The 19434-nt window shown below is 40.4% G+C and overlaps 1 protein-coding gene across 2 annotated transcripts in view; it reads right to left on the bottom strand.

Moving 5' to 3' along the window:
- Nucleotides 1-14393, bottom strand: part of lrrk1 (leucine-rich repeat kinase 1) — an 83596-nt gene extending 69203 nt beyond the window's left edge. The window contains exons 1-3 of one of the 2 annotated variants that reach the window (XM_040002199.1): nucleotides 13934-14393; nucleotides 10044-10147; nucleotides 5176-5366 (exon numbers count right to left, since the gene is read on the bottom strand). In XM_040002199.1, coding sequence (XP_039858133.1) covers nucleotides 5176-5366; nucleotides 10044-10113 — 261 coding nt within the window. In that variant the 5' untranslated portion in view covers nucleotides 10114-10147; nucleotides 13934-14393. The remainder of the gene's footprint in view (nucleotides 1-5175; nucleotides 5367-10043; nucleotides 10148-13933) is intronic. The other variant, XM_040002197.1, reaches the window with a different exon arrangement.
- Nucleotides 14394-19434: the final 5041 nt, after the last annotated feature.

The raw sequence follows: 19434 nt of genomic DNA, 5'->3' as shown, positions 1-19434 counted from the left end.
AAACATCAAAAGTAGTGAAAACTGGACCTCAGAGGGTTAAACATTTTTTTGAAAAAAGTAACACAATAGTTACTTTTCAAGTAATTAATTACTTTTAGAATCTTGTAACTCAGTTACTAACTCAGTTACTTTTTCTAAAAAGTAACTAGTAACTATAATTAGTTACTTTTTCAAAGTAACTTGCCCAACACTGCTAACTGAACAGATAACCTTGGTGTCAGACATTTCCATAACAATTAGACTTTTAATGAGTTCACTGAATTGTTCTTTGTCCAAGATGGAATGATTGCACACCATACATCTTTTATAACGTTCAAAAACAAAAGACAAAAAGAAAACAAATGAAAAAAAGAATTATATACACAAGTTAGAATTTAATTTCTATAAGCCACACAAGGTCAAAAGTAGATATACAGACTCAAATAAACACAGAAGGTTGGACATTCGGTGGTTTTACGTTTTTTACTACTTTATACATTGTAGATACAAACTGAAGACATAAAAAATATGGAATTATGTAGCAAAGAAAAAGTTGATAAATAACTTCAAATAGATTCATCAAAGACTCACCACTGCTGCTGAGGATCAATGCTGAGGCATCAGCCTTAGAAACCACAAGTTAACTGCACCTCAGACTAGAGCCCAGATAAACGCCACACAGTAGCAGACACATCTCTACATCAACTGTTCAGAGGAGACTGTGTGAATCAGGCCTTTATGGTCACATAGCTGCTAAGAAACTTCAACTAAGGAAAAGCAACAAGCAGAAGAGATTTGTTTGGGCCAAGAAACACAAGGAATGGACTTTAGACCAGTGGAAATCTGTGCTTTGGTCTGATGAGTCCAAATTTGAGATCTCTGATTCCACCTGCTGTGTCTTTGTGGGAAGCAGAAAAGCTGCATGGTACATACACAGTTCCCATCGTGAAGCATGGAGGAGGTGGTGTGATGGTGCTTTGCTGGTGACACTGTTGGGGATCTGGTTTGCATTTAGTTGGACCATCATTTATTTTTCAACAGCATAAATGACCCCAAACACACCTCCAGGGCTGTTTGACCAAGAAGGAGAGTGATGAGTGCTGCACCAGACGGCCTGGCCTCCACAGTCAGCAGACCTAAACCCAATCAAGATTGTTTGGGGTGAACCGCAGAGTGACGGCAAAAGGGCCAACAAGTGCTCAGCATCTCTGGGAACTCTTTCAAGACTGTCAGAAAAAAATCTCAGGTGATAACCTCACGAAGCTCATGGAGAGAATGCGAAGAGCAAAGGGTGGCTATTTTGAAGGATCTAAAATATAAAACATGTTTGGAGTTACATCACACTTTTTGTTTACTACGTAATTATAATTCATGGCTGCCTTTCCTCATAACAGCCATCCTTCAAGATTCTCTCCATTTAAAGCAATGCATTATCAGGGATTGTAACATCTAGTCCTTTTACTGAATCATAATTACCATATATCTGCGGGATAAGCAGATGCCAACTTACATTGTCCACCGAGGTCGCCAAACTTCTGCAGAGTCAATCGCTACAGACTTCCAATCTTCATGTGGCCTTCAGATAAGGTCAACAACAGTGCATAAAGAACTTCATGGAATGGGCTTCCATAGACGAGCACCTGGATCCAAGGCTTACATCACCCAGTGCAACGCAAAGCGTCAGATGCAGTGATGTAAAACACTCCCCCACTGGACTCTAGAGCAGTGGAAAAGTACTCTCTAGAGTAATTAATCATGTTTTTTGGTCTGCAAGCAATTGGATGTATATGGGTTTGGCGGTTGCCAGGAGAACAATAAAGGGTGGGCTGACATCATATTAAACCTTATGCAAGGAATGAGAATGGGATGTCACTCAAGTTCATGTGTGTGAAAGCAGATAAGCACACGCTTCTGATAATATAGTGCATGTTTGGAAAGTTAAGTGGGGTTTCTCTCACCCCAACCGGCTGCGGCAGATGGCCCCGCCCCTCCCTGAGCCTGGTTCTGCTGGAGGTTTCTTCCTGTTAAAAGGGAGTTTTTCCTTCCCACTGTCGCCAAAGTGCTTGCTCATAGGGGGTCATATGATTGTTGGTTTTTTTCTCTGTATGTATTATTGTAGGGTCTACCTTACAATATAAAGCGCCTTGAGGAGACTGTTGTTGTGATTTGGCGCTGTATAAATACAATTGAACTGAATTGAAAGTCCTTAATGTAATAATTAGCAAATCCTCAAAATGCATCCAGCCTAAAGATGGCACGTGGAAAAATTCCATGAAAAACATTAGACAGGCTTGGATAAAGAATAAAAGAGCTGAGGTCCTTAGTCCTAAAGAACATATCCAACTAATGGAACCAAACTCAGCATTCTGTACTCAATGAGCTTTATATTTAAATCCAATAAGACTCATTCACATGCCTCACAGGTGGAGCATAGTCAACTAGAATCAGACAGGGGGTCTCAATCAGACACAAACAAGCACATTAAAACTTAACAAATGTTTTATAAACACATAAATTGATATCAATTGGGGTTTTGTTTACTCAAACATAATATTTCTCTATAGCAGATGGTGAGAGATAGCAGGATAGCACATAGATTTTTGTGAAACTGATGTTTATCCATTTGCAGTTATATTATAACACCCCCCAGTGGGCTTGTTACTGGGTGTAATAAGTAACCTGTGCATAATAGCTTAACTTTTAGGTGTGTTGAGTCAATATCTTATGCAGAGTCCTTTAATTTTATTATGATTACACGTTAGTTGCTTAGATTGTGTTGGATTCACCTTCGTCTTAGCGACACTGTGACACCATTTTACACACCATGAGTAAAACAGGTTGCTGCCTTGATGACAGTCGTCCTCTTAGTAAATAGACCAGATAGCATTTTGAAATATAAATTGATGTATATCTCCATCCATTCACACCTATAAATAGATTTTTGGTTTTTCAAGCTTGGCAACTGTGCCACAAAATAACGTTTTTATTTTTTCCGCCTCCAGATACCCTGCTATACTTGCACAGAGTTTCACAACATTACCACGTCATAACGTTATAATAAAATAATAATGTGAAACCTCTCTCCAGTTATGAATCTGTCTTAGTGCAATGGCTAGTATGTTTCCTGTTTCACCTGTTCCTGTCGTTGCTGGAACAGAGAACAACAACCACCATTGTTAGCAGTCTCTGACTGACATGTCTCGTTATTTGTCACTTTTAGTACAGGCGAGACATATAATTATAATTATAATGAGTTTTGTAGATATTCCATTATAACTACCATAGACGCCAAATGAAACTGGAAACTGTTACATTTGCTCTGACAGAATGTGTCTGGCCCTCCCCCACATATTTCCAAACTTCTTTGCCCTAGCCATGCACTCCGCCTTTGTAAACATATGCAAAAAAGTGGGTCCCTGTAGAGAGTTCAGTGAATTTAAGGGTGGTATTGTTATAGGATGCAACTAGTCAGTTCATGAAATTTCTCCTAGATAGTCCGCAATCAATTGCAAGGAGTATTACTGCAAAGTAGAAGTGTGCAGGTACTACAGCAACTAAGCCACGAACTGGCAACCAACAAAGTTGTAGAGTGGGATCAACCAGCACCGAGGCTTATAATGGATAAAAATCATTAGCGCTCAGCTGACTCGATGACTACAGAGTTACAAACACGAACATCAGTACAAAAACTCCAAGGAAGCCTTATGGCATGCATTTCCATGTCTAAGCAGCTTCTATAGAAGTGCAGGTGGCCTTGTACTTCTGGCATTTCATTCATTACCTAAACCAACTCAAAATTATTGCTGTCGCCAGTCACAATGAAAGTAATATCCCCAAGAAATAAGAAAAAAAATCCATTAAAGACCAAACACAAGACTTCAAAAATTCATCTGGAAATTTCATTACAATATACCTGTACAGGTTCTCAGTCATCCAGGTCATGGTGATCCAAGAAGCTTGGAAAAAAGTGACGGGACTTCTATACATTTCTTGAAGATGTTTCACTTCGCTTAAAAAATTAAAGAAAGTCAGTCGCTTTTCTTTCCAAGCTCCTTAGATAACACACCTGCCTTGGGGGCAGGTGTGTTACCCAGAGGTATGTGGGTGTGGCAAATGAAGTAGTGTGTGTTACTTTAATGAAGTAGTGATCAGGGTGAGGGTGCATTGTTAAGTAGTCCCACAGCGTGGGGAAAGAAACTACTGTCATGCTGTGAGGTGTTGCTTCTGATGGGCAGCTTTCCACCAGAGGGGAGTGTCACAAACAGTTCATGACCAGGGTGTGAGGGGTCGGCAGCAACCCTCCTTGCACTTCTTAGTGTGTTGGTGGTGTACAGGTCTTGTAGGCAAGGCAGGTTGCACCCAATCACCTTCTCAGCAGAGCAGATGACATGCTTTTGTCCTTGGTAGAGGCAACAGCATGCCAGATGGTGACAGAGGAGGTGAGGATAGATTCACTGATGGAGAAGTAAAACTGCACCATTAATGACTTTGGCAGTTTTTGTTTATTTTTGCCAGCTGGTGCAGGAAGCACATTCTCTGCTTTGATATCCCTCTGCTGGGATATGGTAGTTCCCAGGAATTAGGAGGACTTCCTGGGCTAGTAGTTGTTTTACTGCCTGCCCATTTCCAGAGAGAAACAGAGTCACGAGCTGAAAACTGCTGTTGTAGCAGTTGAATACTGAATAACTATGGCCTTGGATATGGATTATAGCAAAGTGTCTCAACACTTAACGCTCCAATGTGTAATGGACGCAACCACCTAATGAAGCTAACTGAACCACGTCCACAAAAGGCAGAGAAGCGACCCTGAGGCCACCAAAGTGGAAGCCATTCACTACTTGACTCAGCATGTAATTAATTTGTGTGAATGTCTTTAATATACTGCTTAGAGATGGTGGTGACCAATGACTGCAGAAAACAGTCATTGGTGGTGGCGCTCAAAGTGGAATGGCTAAATTCTTATCAGTCCCTAATGTGTATATACAAATACTCGTATTTGATTTTTTTTACTCCATAAAGAATTTTCAGTACTTTACAATAACAGTCAAGTTTAATTTATAATTGCATTCATAAATTATATTTATTTGTAATTTAGGCACATACTTACCAGCGTACCACTGTAACACTAGAGCCAAACTTGCATAAGAGATTTTATATTCATGGTTATAGCCTACACAGCAGTGTAGTGATACTTACCCCATCAATGCGCGGTGTCCCAGTACTGCACACCACACAGCATGCTTGCTGAATCAGCTCCCTGGCAACATCCTCCTCTCCATCTTCATATGCTGCCTGGATGTTTTTAAAAGTGGGGTGAGTTAGCAGTGTAGAACGGGGCCCAGTATCCTCCACCAATGACACCTTTGCTCCCATATCCTCCCCAGGGCCTGTCAGGAAACAGGACAGTCAAAAAATGAAAAGAGAAAAAATAAAGTGCATTTGTAACTAGGATCTGGACTTTACAGAGGCCTGTGGCTGGTTAAACACTGTATTACTGCAACCCTGTTATTAGCATGCACCCAGAACTGGGTCATCTTATTTAAAGAGTACGCTCATGGTATGAGCTAAAGCACAACAAAGATTGTCTCTGATGGCAGATGTTAAGAAGCACTTTTTACTGTACTTCTATAAATCATTAAAAAAAAACATTACTATTTAAAAATGGGGAAAAAACCCAAACACTAATATTCTCGTATCAATGTCAACATTCAAGATTCCACTCAGGTTTTTATTATTTAAAGAAGAAGAAATGCATGCTGTTAATTCTGGAGTTGCACAGGGAACTCAAATGCCTGTGCAGGTTCTCATCCAGGTCGTGGTAACCCAAGGAGCTTGGGAAGAAAAGCAACCAGACTTCTTGTTCTTTAAGTTTCTTGAAGACATTGAAAAGCTTCTTCTGTTTTAAGACCAAATGGTGGACAGTCCGAGGTATTTCCAGGCACCTTAACATCCACTCACATCTTGCATCAGTTGCTCTCAATGGGTCACATGACAGGCTGAGGCAATTGTTTCACCTGAAACTTCTGCTAATAATGACCCACATGCTTTTCACACCTTATAAGACAATGTTCTGCTTCTAAATTCAGAAAAAACTGAGATTATTGTACTCGGCCTAAAAAAAACGTACAATTATGGTATCCAACCAGATACTTACTCTGGGTGGCATAAACTTGGCCTCCACTAACACTGTCAGGAATCTTTGAATTGGTTTTGACCAGGATGTGTCCTTCAATGTGTATTTTAAAAAAATATTTAATACTACTTTTTTCCACTTGCGCATTTGCATGCCAAGTATCATTGGCCAAGATACAAACCGCGAGTTGCTCTCTGATGCATCCATAGAGAAATACCCCTCAAAACCATTACAAATGCATATTATATGATCTACAAGTGTAAACAAAGAGACTAATTCACTGTACAAATTTGTCAAAGGAGCTTGGAAAGAAAAGTTTCTGGACTTCTTTAAGTTTCTTGAAGGCGTTTCATTTCTCATCCCAGAAGCTTCTTCAGTTCTAAGACCAAATGGTGGAGACTCCCAAATTTAAGGCTTTTTAGGAGTGTTCCTAAGAGGGTCCTGGACCCCCAATTGATCCTCTGCCTAATCACACGAGCCAAAGTGTGAAAACGGGTGTGGGTCACAATCACCCAAGGTTTCAGGTGAACCCATTGTAAGACCTTGCCCCAGCCTATCATCTGACTTACTGATCAAATGACCCATGATGTGAGTGGGCATTAAGTCGTTGTGTGTTGTGCCATGTGTTTATGAAGTGGCTGTTTGGTCTGAGCATTCCTCAGTGTATGCTGTACAGCATACACTATGTTGTTAAGTTTGTTTTTGGGAGTGTTTTTCTTTCGGATGAACCAATTTCTATCTCAGTGTGAGGCTGAGTCTGAAGTACACTGGGATGTTGTGCTTGGAAAAGACTCATGAGTTTCTCTAACAAACCTGGTACATAAGGGATGACAATATTGTTCTGCTTGTCTTAATGTAGCCAAAAACTGGAAATGAAAACAAAACTTAAAAGTGAAAAAGAGAATTTTATTTATAACTTTAATGAGCCCGTAGCATTTCACAGTTCTCTACTTGACGACATTTGGGCCAAAAAAATTAAGCTTGCATAGAAGTGCCAAAATCCACAGTTCAAGGTATAGTCGCCTGAGGCTGGATCCAAAAACAAGTCAGATCACCATGTTAAAGTGCCCACCGAACAGCAACTAAAAGTTATGATTACAGTTTCTAAGCTGTAAAAAAGAAGGAAAAAAAAATGGCAACCATCAGAGCTGCCCCCTATTAGATTTCAAAGTCCCATGTCGCTGTGTTATCAAATTATTCAATTCACAAGATTTTCAGAAAACTTGACCTCTGACCATGAGGTCGAGGTCACTTAGATTTGAGCTCATCCAAGATTTTTTTAATTAGATTCACCTATGGTGTCAATTTACTGTTTCCTTGTACTCTGGTAATCGCATTCACAAACTCAGACATCTATACCACCCGCTTGCTCCGTGAGTTGATGACAATAAACCATCTGCATCTACAGCTGAGGGGAAACAATTTATAGTCAAAAAGCCGTTTTGGACGATAGCTTCCATAATCAAGACAAGTTCCCAGAGCACAAGAGCCCAAAGAGGATGACTGCAGAGGCAATCGCACCACCCACCAAGAGAAGAGCTGAGAGCCCCAGGAGGGGGTCACCCAGGCCCCAGGCCCCAGCAAACAGCTGCTGGGAGGGAGCCAATACACACCCGGGCACCCAGACACTGAACCACCAATGCACCAGTGGGCGGGGGCATCAACCAGGGAGTGTTATTGGGTGGGGGATTTTTAGTGCAACTGGGAAACTGGGCTGTAATGAAGGTGTGATGTACTTCACTAAAAATGCTACCATATAAGACAGAACAATTTAGAGCCATTGCCAAAATTCTGGAAATTAGCCACCTGAACAGCAGTGTTACTCCACAAAAGTAAATTATTACACATGTTTTCTGACTTTTCTTCATGCAGTCTATTACTCAATTACTTGCTGGCGAAAGTAATTTGTTACACCACTCTCTCGTTACTCTGAAAAATCAACTAAAACGCATTGTCACATATTTACCAGCCTATAAAACAAACCTTTTGTTACAGTTGCACACATCAACACAAATCTCTATCCTAGTGAGGACAGATATGCAATCTTTCCTTCAGTTTTTTTATACACATATGAACACAGAACCTATAAAACACAAAGCAAGCATGCATATCAGCCCAAAGATACTTTAAAGCGATCGCCACAGTGATTCTACTTCAGAACCATGAACAAGTAGAAATAGGCTTTAACCCTGGCTGCTCCTCACATCAATAATCTCACCCGTTCTGCCTACTTCCATCTACGTAACATTAACAGATTGCTTCCTTCTCTTTCCACCCAGTCTACGTCCCATTCTTGTCCACAGTCTTGTTACCTCCCGTATTGACTACTGCAATTCTCTTCTGCATGGTCTCCCCCAAAAATCCCTCCATGAGCTTCAACTGGTTCAGAACTCTGCTGCTCGCATTATCACCAGAACCCCCTCCTACCAGCACATCACCTGTTCTTCAGGAACGTCACTGGCTCCCAGTGAAATTCCGGATAATTTTCAAACTTCTTCTGCTCACCTTCAAGGCCCTTCATAACCTCGCTCCTTCTTACCTTTCTGACCTGTTAACCACCACTTGTTCTGCCCGTTCACTTCGTTCTTCTTCTTCTATCCAGCTTGCTGCACCTTCCTTCCGCCTCACCACCATGGGAAGCAGAGCTTTCAGCTGCTCTGCTCCCAGGCTGTGGAGCTCTCTGCCCCCAGTTATAAGAAACACTGGTTCTCTCCCCCAGTTTAAATCCCAACTCAAAACTCATCTGTTCAAATCTGCATATTCACTGTGAATCCACTGTTTGTTCATTTTATCTTGTGCTTTATTTTATTGTTCTTATTCTGCCATTGTTTTACTAAGTGTTTTATCCTATTGTAAAGTGTCCTTGGGTGACTTGAAAGGCGCTCACAAATAAAATTTATTATTATTATTATTACTGCTTGTGTTACCAGGCTCTGGCTGATGAATGTTTTATTTTTTGTGAGTAGGAGTAGCCCACTACTGTGATCAATGAACTTCCTCAGGGATTAATAAAGTTTGTTTAATCATTTTTTTTCTGTGTGCCCGGCACATATATAGCTGAAGAAGCTTTGTAACTGTAATGTACAGGACTGTGTTACATTATTGGGTGAGATTCCTTTGTGATAAGGAAAACCTGCCCAGATTGATGGGTTCCTAACTTATATATTATTATGTCTGTGAAGGTTCTCAGTCATCCAGGTCATCGTAGTCAAAGGAGCTTGCAAAGAAAAGCGTCTGGACTTCTTTAAGTTGCTTGAAGACGTTTCACCTCTCATCCGAGAAGCTTCTTCAGTTCTAAGGTCAAATGGTGGAGAGTCTTCAAGCAACTTAAAGAAGTCCAGACGCTTTTCTTTGCAAGCTCCTTTGACTATATATTATTATGCAAGTTTATAAAGTTTAAGCAAAATGTCTTTTTTTTTCCTTATTCTTTTTTCTACGCTGAATTAATTTGAATGTCTGTCGTATTATAGTCAGGAAGTCAAAAGATACAAACACATTAGGTTCCTCGTTACAGTGGGGGAAAAAAAGAGTAATCAAACTGACTACAAACCAGTTTACAATGTTCCACTTTTCTCCTACCCAATCCCACGTCATCTATTATCATTTGCCACACACTGCAGAGTGAAACATGCTGTATTTGGCAGGAAGAAAATCTAGAAGATGCTTACATGTGTTAAGCGAGATGTCAGTGTGCACAGTTTACTTCACATACAAATGGCAAAAAATAACACTTTTGAAACCATCATAGTTTCAGTTCTTCTTTTTCTAAAAGAAAGAAGTGCTGCTGCCACTTCACACATAGCTACATTTCAGTTTGCAGTAACATCCTTTCTCAACCTGCCTCATGAGGCCACGACTGCATCAAGAAAACCAAGCAAACCAGCCATGTACATAAGAGAGACACACATAAGATGCTGGGAAGGTTACTTACTGCTTTTTTGCTCCATGTTGCTGGGAATGTCTCCAGAGTCCCGGTGAAGACCAACAGACCAGTAGGACATTCTTCTTGGAGCTACTAGTTAGGTTAACCACTGTTAAAGGAAAGAGGAGGCCTAAATATACCTGTCAGCCTGCACACAGACAATGTTGCTGTGATGTAGAACAAACACATACTCTTTGAATTCATTAAAAAAGGTCATTCTACCAGTTGATTAGGCATAATTAGCTGTGCAGCCCGAATAATACGAAACAACAACTAAGTGTGCTAAAAAATCAAAATCAAAGAACAGACTTTCAGGTTGAATTCAAAGTATTGAACAAAGGCATTGCATGAAATGTTTAGTATTTGGAGAAATTGTGAAGCGCAGGCCACAATTTAACAAAAATCTTATTGGCCCATTTAACAGAATACATAAAATCATTAAATATGGATTGTTTTTAATACTTGGATGAAAATCCTTAGTCCTCATAACTACCTAAGGTATAAACTCCCTTGAGATGCTCTGCCAGGCTTATACTACAGTTATCTTCTGTTGGGGCGACTGTGGCTCAGGGGGTTGGGAAGCGCATCTGTAACCGGAAGGTCGCCGGTTCGATCCCCGGGCTCTCTGTCCTGGTCATTGTGTCCTTGGGCAAGACACTTTACCCTTCTGCCTACAGCCAGAGGGGCTGATGGTGCGATATGGCAGCCTCGCTTCTGTCAGGGCAGCTGTGGCTACAACCGTAGCTGCCTCCACCAGTGTGTGAGAGTGAATGAATAGTGGCATTGTAAAGCGCTTTGGGTGCCTTGAAAAGCGCTATATAAATCCAATCCATTATTGTTGTTGTTGCTTGCGGTTCTCTCTGCCTTCAGTCAAAACGCTGTCATCCATTTGCACATTGTAGCGTTGCCCTATACATTTTACATGATATGGCTAAATATGAGCAAGAAGTATGGTGCTGTAGGATTATCCTACTACTCCTACCACGACTAACATCATCAATAACCACATGTGTTTGATGGAGGAACAGAGGTAGAGAGGATGCCAAGCTGCTGTGTCTGTGTTCCAATTCTGATCCCCAAGGATCCCCAGAAGGAACCGGTTTCATCTAACTAACAGCCAATAACCTGCCTCAGGACCACATGTAACGTCCTATCAGGCATCATAGCGCCTAAGATAAACAGACATATGGCTCACTACATGAGCAGAGCACTAAAAGGATGGTGATGTTGCGAACAACACTAGAGGCCAACTTCAAGCCAACAGCACAAGCTGCCAAGTGCGGGATTTACCAAGGAGATGTCCTGTCACCAGTACTGTCCTGCATAGGCCTGAGCCCTGACCGAGGGCAATGACAAGACTGGCTACGGACACCGACTACTAGGGCTGGGCCACATCATACCGTTCACGGTAATACCGGTATAATGTTGGGCAACGATAAAAAAATGAAATATTGCGATAGAATATGGGTAAAATGCACATGTGCAGTGCCTTTGTTTACATACGCACATGGCGGAAAAAGCATGTCGGTGAATGAGAAGAGCGAAAGCGGATCGTTGAATGAAACAGATGAACCAGAACTGGTTTGTAAAAAATGCTGCAGCTTCAGTGGAACTGGTTTAGTTTTTGTCCGTCAGATACACAACAAAGCACTATTTTTGGTAGAGCATGCTAGCGGGCCGTCGTTATTACCGTGTTGTTTGGAAAATACGGCACACTTAAAATCAATCCTTTGATTTTTCTGAAAGTCGACAGAGCCCCTTATAATCCCGTGTGCCTTATGTATGAACTCTGGTTGTGTTTACTGACCTCGAAACGATTTTATGTGCACGGCGCTCGAAAATCTGTCAAATGTTTCAGTACGACTTTGCTGAGCTACGAAGCCGCACCGCTTGATGGATTGTGGGAGCATTACGCCTATCGTAGGCGGAGCCTCGCGGAGTGATACGTACTGTGCTTCAACATGATATTACCGTATTGTGTGTGTATAACCTCTTTTTAAGTTTTGTGGATGTTATACATGGTTATGCTGAGAATATGTCGGCCAGTTTCCACTGGAAATGCCTTTTGGTTAAACTGTCAGCGAGGAATTTACATTTGCACTGTTAAATGTTTATATAACTTTAATGCACATAAAAAACAGCTGCTTGTTTAAGTGAAAATACATTGATGGGTTTGGTTTTGTTTTTTCACTAATAAAGTTGTGGAGTTGTAAAATATTTTGTCTCGTGTCAATTATATCGTCAGTTATATCGTTATCGCAAATTTTCAAATGTATAACGTGATAGGGCTGTGCGATATGACCAAAACCTCATGTCCCGATATAAGACATCTATCGTCCGATAACGATATAAATCACAAAAATGTAACATTTGCTGTAAATTCTGTGAATCTCGGGCAGCTCGACTTGCGTGAAGTGTTTCCAGCTGCGCGTCATGTAGCTGGAGTCGAGTGTTGTAACCGATGCATGAAACGATACATTTTTAGACATAAGTTGTAACGGTGCCGTTTTCTTTGTGAGTGTTTATTACACGGCGTGCTGCGAGGAAAAGCCTGTTCTAACGTTTGAGTCTAAGGTTTATTTTTTAGCACCTGGCCGCTCTTTTTTGCTTTTCATCCGTAAATATTCTGCATACTCTTTCACGTTATTCAGTTTATTTTGAAAAGTCTTAACAGGATCTTGAGCTTTATTGTGAAAGGTTTATGTGGAAAATAAACAAGCGGACACGCGATGGTTTTACCGTCATCACAACGCATAAAAACAGTCTGTCTGTAGTGTGGTTATATTAAATATAAGAGAAAGAGAGAACTTAAATTAATACAGCCACTACAGTGACCATCAAAACCATGAAAAAATATTGCTGTAAACAGTTTATTTTGTGACACCACGAAACAAACGATAGCGTAAAATGAAACGATGGACGTTTTTATATCATCATCCGATATATATTGGTATATCGAACAGCCCTATATCCTGATAAATATTTTTGGTCATATCGCCCTGCTCTACCAACTACAGCAGTTGTTAATAGTCAAAACTGAGGAATCGCACAACCAGAAGACAACACTGCAGTCACACAGGACAGCTGCAAGCACCTGGGAATCGCACAGGTAAATGGGAACCATGAAGAGACTACTAGGAAAGCGACAAACACCAAATACTTGCAGAGGGTCAGGCAATGTCCCGAGAAGTCGGATGATTGGGAAGGACAAGATCTGGGCAATCTACGCCTACACCCTACTGTTAGTCAGATACCCTGTTGGCCATAGGAAGCACTGACAAGGAAGCTCCTTACAGAGTTTCACCCCAAGTCCAGCACCTTGAGACTGTACAGTAAACGGAAAGGAGGAGACTGAGCACTAGTGGGAGTCATAACCACTATCTAGCATGAAATACCAAACATCCATGTGCGCATCTGGAAGATGGCCTATAACTGTGCTTAGTAAATACCTCAGGCAGGCAACAGAAAGCTGGAAGGACAGGCCCCTGCATGTGTTCCATGCTGCATTTTCTAGCTTTAGTCTGGAGTGCCAACATGAGGTTTAACGACTGTGACTGTAGCCGCTGACAGTCCAAATGTCTGTGCATGTCTCTGCTGTGTGTAGCTGCGCAGCAATTTTTATACCCCTAGCCAACTTCTGAATAATATCAATAATAATAACAACAACAACAACAACAACAACAATAATGACTGCTGGAACACAAGGTGCTTTCATTTGTGGGACATGTCACAGAAAATGGGGCAGACTTTGAAAAACAGCTTTGTTACTTTTTTTGTTTTTTTTTAACAGTAACTCTGTCAAAAAAAGAGTTAAAAAGACAAATCACGACAACTGAGTTAGTGGTTACTGCTTACCACGAGACACAGCACGTCTTAGCACCGCATTAATATCCAACTTACCGCATGCCTGAAAGGTCCAGTGAGAGGCAGAGAGGGTTTTGCAGCGTTGCTGTGTATACCAGCCGCGGATTACCTCACAACAATCTTTTACTGGACTTCCTGATTCCACGAAAAAACTTTCCACTCCGGACGAATTTTGAGCAGTCGGGTTGTTTAACACAGAGATTTCCGGTATTAATTTTCAAAATAATATGGATGCCTGGTGTGTTTTTCAAAATAAGGTCCAGAAGGGTTGTAAAGGCTTGTAGGAACGCTTTTGCCCATCAGAGTATGCTTGTAGCTCATAATTATAAAGCCTGGATGGTTTGCCACTTCATTTTACCCGTTAAAGTATGCTTGTAGGTAACATTCACAAAGATAGCATGGTTTGGCACTGACTTTTAGCTGTTAAACTATGCTTCTAGCTCAGATTAACAAAGGTAAGACGATTTGCCGCTAAATTTTAGCTGTTAAAGTATGCTTGTAGGTGACATTCACAAAGGTAGGATGGTTGGAACTTAATTTTACCTTAATTTTACCTGGCAGTATTTGTCTAGCTAATATTCACAAAGGTAGGACGGTTCGCCACTTAATTTCGTGTTGTGCGCATGCGCAAAAACAACGGTTAGGATGGTTCCCCAGAACACCTGTTGAGGTCTGAAATTGACATTTTCTTTTTCAGGGATTGTGCAGATTTGATAAGTGTTTTTTGGGATCGTTGTTTTGTTGCATGATCCAGTTTTAACCTAAGCTTGGTCTCGTGGACTGATGGCCTCACACAGTGGTGGTTTTGATATGGGCGACACGGCGAGGTGCGCCTGCTGCTTGCCGCACAGGGAGGCGAGGGATTCTCTGGCTGGCTGGAACGGCATTTAATAACCAGCTCGCAAAATAAAACTAAATAAAAGAAACCAACAACCACAAAAACAGAATACATTATGATATATATTTATAATTTGCACCGATGTGTTTTCTAAATTCTGTCACACACATATGCGAAAAGTGAGCCCTCAGTGCGCCTGCTTGCTGCCGATGCTGTGCTGCTGAGGTCTATCACACAACCTGTCGAAAGGGGAGGGGGCAGGGTGCTTCCAAATAGAGCACATTTCATTCATAATGTTGTCAGTCCAAGCCTATTATGTATTAATTATTTCTTCCTGGGCTGTACTAATCGAATCTCTGCACTAAGGTGTAGGTCTGTTAGGTTATGTTGTGGTGATTTTCGGGTTTGGGGATGGGTGTTGATACTGGAGTGCAAAATGAACACCAGTGGAAGATTGACAAGAAAAGGTTAAAGCCATCAGGTGCTCAGTGTACAAAAAAAAAAGAGAAAAAAGGAGGAGGAGAAACTAGCAAAAGATACAGGTAAGCAGATGTGTCATTGGATAATGACAGGTATTATGTATAACATGTATCCTGAACAAGATAACATTTCTGCTTACGTTTGTTAGCCACTGGTCTATCTTAGTAAGCAGTAGACAGACACTGATTGTTGATTTGTCTCCTATTGTCATTGTATGACGAATCATAATGGCTGCTTGTTAGCCATTTGCATACTCTCTCTCTCTCTCTCTCTCTCTCTCTCTACAACGAATATGACTGCACATTTACGCCGACATCATCCTCGTGCAAAGACAAGTGGAAGCAGACAAAAACAACAAGCACGCATGCTACAAACTTTACCCGAGTCATTTAGACAGCCGTTAGCACATGATTCTCCTTATGGGGACCTGATATGTTTAATATGCTGCTGAGAATATAGCCCAGAAGAAGCGGATAGTATAGCTTTTATTTTGAAAGAGCCATTTCTCTGTAATAAACTTTCTTTTCCAAAGATGAGGGATTCCTCCATCAGATAGATACTTTTGAGTTAAAATATATATTTATAATTTTAATAAATGACAAATTAAAAAGGCATGAACATTTTTTTTGTATCGAAAAAATATCAAACCGTGACACCAAAGTATCGAACCGAACCGAACCGTGAATTTTGTGTATCGTTGCACCCCTAGTGTGTATGTATGTATGTATATATATATATATACATAAATATATGGGGAACTCAATGTGGATGTGGCGTACAATGCTAGAGGCCAGCTTCGAGTCAATAGCACAAGTCAGTACCAAATGCGGGATCTACCGAGGAGATGCTCTGTGTCCACTGCTGTTCTGCATGGGCCTGAACCCCCTCAGTGAGATCATTAACAAGACTGGTTGCCGACTAGGAAATGGAGCAATTATCAGCCAGCTCCTCTGCATGGATGACATCAAGCTGTATGTCAAGAGTGAACGAGACATACATTCCCTGATCCACACCACCAGGATATACAGCAGTGACATCGGAATGTCGTTCGGACTGGAGAAGTTTATCTGGTTAAATTCAGTATGGTTCTGACAACAGTTTTCACAATAAAATATGTTAATGTACAATCCTTAATATGCTTTATGTGTTTATGGTCCCATATAACATGCTTGACTCAATAAATGGAAGGAGCCAGGTCCTGTGGCTGCAAAACATGAACAAATCATCACCTTTTCGCCGCTACATTTGACAGCTGATGTGAGGTATTTGCGCTGTGTTTCAGCTTCACCATATGTAGCACTGTGCATTATGGCTAAAAACACATTTATTTTGGTCTAGTCTGTCTGAAGACAATTGTTCCAGAAGTCTTGTGGCTTGATCAGATGACATTTTGCAAACCTAAGCCATGCTGCCATATTCTTTTTAGAGAAGAAACACTTTCAAATAAGTCTTAATCACACATCTCACCTCAGAATTAATTTGCTGGGACATTCAATCATTGGAAGATGTGACAAATCAAATGAATTCATTACCTGTCATAAATGTCCTTCATATCTCTCCACTATCATTCATTTGGTCAACTTCCTTAAAGCCTCTTCAGATATAAAGAAATCACATTCTTATAAAAAGAGGCTCACAAAAGTTGTGTTTTATTTTGTTCATTCTGAATTTCTATCAAAAGTACAAAAGTATGAGAAAACAAGTGCTGCTACTTATGCAATGATAACATTCATGCTATGACCAGTGCTGAAATGTAAAAGGCAAGGTCAATATTACCTTGTGTAGGACTGGAAACATTTGGTTATTTATGTTATATCTGAAATGAAATGAGCATCCTCCTCAGCAGCAAATATTTATATTAGATTAAATTAGGTCAGAACAAAAAAGTCAATTTGCATACATCAGGAATACTGTAAATGGATGGTATTTCTGCCCAGTCTCCCAAATAAAAACGAATGACTTTGTGGATGTTTTATTGGTTTGTGTCTCTCATAAAACCTTCTGTAAGGAAAAGAACAAACAAGGTTAACAGACACATCTATGTAGTCACATGGCAGAAAAGATCACATCTGTTTCTTGTACTTTTCCCACCGAGTTTCTGACTAAGAAACCTTAACTGCAGGTTCAAAGGTGAACTGGCACTCTACAAACATACCAAACTATAAATAGAGTTGAAGATTTGGAATGAACAGTATGCCCTTTCAAAATCTCTGGCAGCCTTTTCAGGTGTTTTTTTTTTTTTTTTTGGTTCTTTGTTTTCTTTGATCCATTTTTCTCACATAGAATTTCACTTTCAATAGATTGTTGTATCTAGATAGTCACACTTGATGATATCACTGGTAAAAGAACCCTGAAAAAAGAGCAGAGACAACTAATCAAATAACAAATCAAACCCACTGACAGCATCTTCGAGGACAGACCAAAGTTTATCAGCTTAGGATCATTGAGATCAAAGTGAGCTTTGGTTGTACACACAGCTGAGATTTTTCCATGCTTAATTTACGTGCTGTGCTCTTTTGATAAGCTAGAATTCCCTGCCTAAACGAGTTTCTAATTTCAAACAATATACAGAACTCACTGTACTTCCATGGAGCTTCACAATAAATTATTGGGGTATTCTTTGTAAAATGAAATGAGACATCATCAGATTTATGTGCTGCCACAATACATTTACCTATGACAAAAACAAAAGTGGACCCTTTAGCGCTCTGATATCCCATATATTGCCCCTACACTGCTTTCAGCATAGTTTGTTTAAAACAAAATTTGGAGTGTGTGGGTGTTAGAGAATTGTGATGTGGTCTCGTGCAACAGGAAGTGCAGAGCACTCGGTTTTCCCAGTTCTTCTCAGACGTTTTCTTTCACTTTGATCGTCACTGTTTTCACCTCAGAGTATTCAGCATAGCATATTCTCCACTGAGCGGACAGAGACAACACATGAGAAAAGTTAGAAAATACAGATCCAATAAATATAATGAAAGCGTATGAGTAATGAAACAGCTGAGGCTTATACCCTCTAAAGGGAGTCTGGGGGAGTGGGGTCTCTTTTTATTGACTGTCAGTTCTTTCATGTGTTCAGTAAAGATACAAACCTTTGCAACAGCCCATCCATGGTATAAATCAAATAAATAAACCATTACTAATATTTAAGTATTTGGTTTTCAGTTTGAGTAGAAATAAGCAAAGATTAACATTATAGTTAACCAGTGCATTACATGTTCATTTACACAAACTTTAACTTGAACATCCCTCTGCTGTTAGGACCATAAACAGGGACTTTAAGGGACTTGCCAGACAGTGCCAGTCTCCAGTGCTGCAGACACAGATAAAGCTTTGTCCACACTTTTTGTAAAGACTGCTGACACTAGGCCATACTGTGTGTGAGTTATTTGCTCTCTCTATGGCTCCAAGATGTTTGCAACAACCTACCAGCTGAGTTCCTTCAAAAACTACCTAGAAGGATTTATGTTATTTTAAAGGCAAAGGCTGATCACACCAAATATTGATGATTTAGATTTCTCTTTTGTTTATTCACTGCATTTTGTTGATTAATGAAAATAAATGATTAACACTTCTATTTTTAAAGCAATCTTTGTTCACAGCATTTTTCTTGGGTGAGTTGCATCAGCTGTTCATCATCCTCTTCCTTCCCGAAAGTCTTCTGGGGGATACACCACTAGAATTTGGGGTTATGTAGTGCGGGGAAGCCTGGGAGCCATCGTCTCTGATAGTCCATTCTTTTCTTTCTTTTTTCTTTTTTTTGCCTGTCCCATTTGGTTCGTTAGCCATCAGAATTGTTGTCTGAAGGCCAAGAAAGATGCCCAATGGATTTACTTTACCAAGTGGATCATCACGGCCTTGCTGTGTTGGTCCATTTGATTGACCTTGTTGTTATTATTTATTTGTTCTATTTTATTTTCAGTTGTTAGTCGGGACAGACATGACTGGGGGATAGAAAAGGGAGAAAGAAAGAAAGAGAAGGAAGGAAAGAAAAACAGAGGGGAAGAGGGACAGTAAGAAAGGGCACTCAACAAAAAAAATCCCCTGGATCACTGGTTAAGAGATAAAAAAAGAGTAAACAAGCAAAAGGAGAGCAACATAATAAACAACACCATCGCAGTAAATAACAGTAAATACTAAATATTGAATACTGAATGTTATTGTACAGCACGCAAGAGCGACAGGGCACGCAATGTGCTTTGAGGTAGCAGTCAAGAA

Source organism: Simochromis diagramma, unplaced genomic scaffold, assembly GCF_900408965.1.
Source record: "Simochromis diagramma unplaced genomic scaffold, fSimDia1.1 OVJJ01000430.1, whole genome shotgun sequence".
In the NCBI taxonomy this organism is placed as follows: Eukaryota; Metazoa; Chordata; class Actinopteri; order Cichliformes; family Cichlidae; genus Simochromis; species Simochromis diagramma.
Note: the sequence above shows the minus strand (reverse complement) of the source record. Positions and strands in the feature narration are given on the sequence as shown.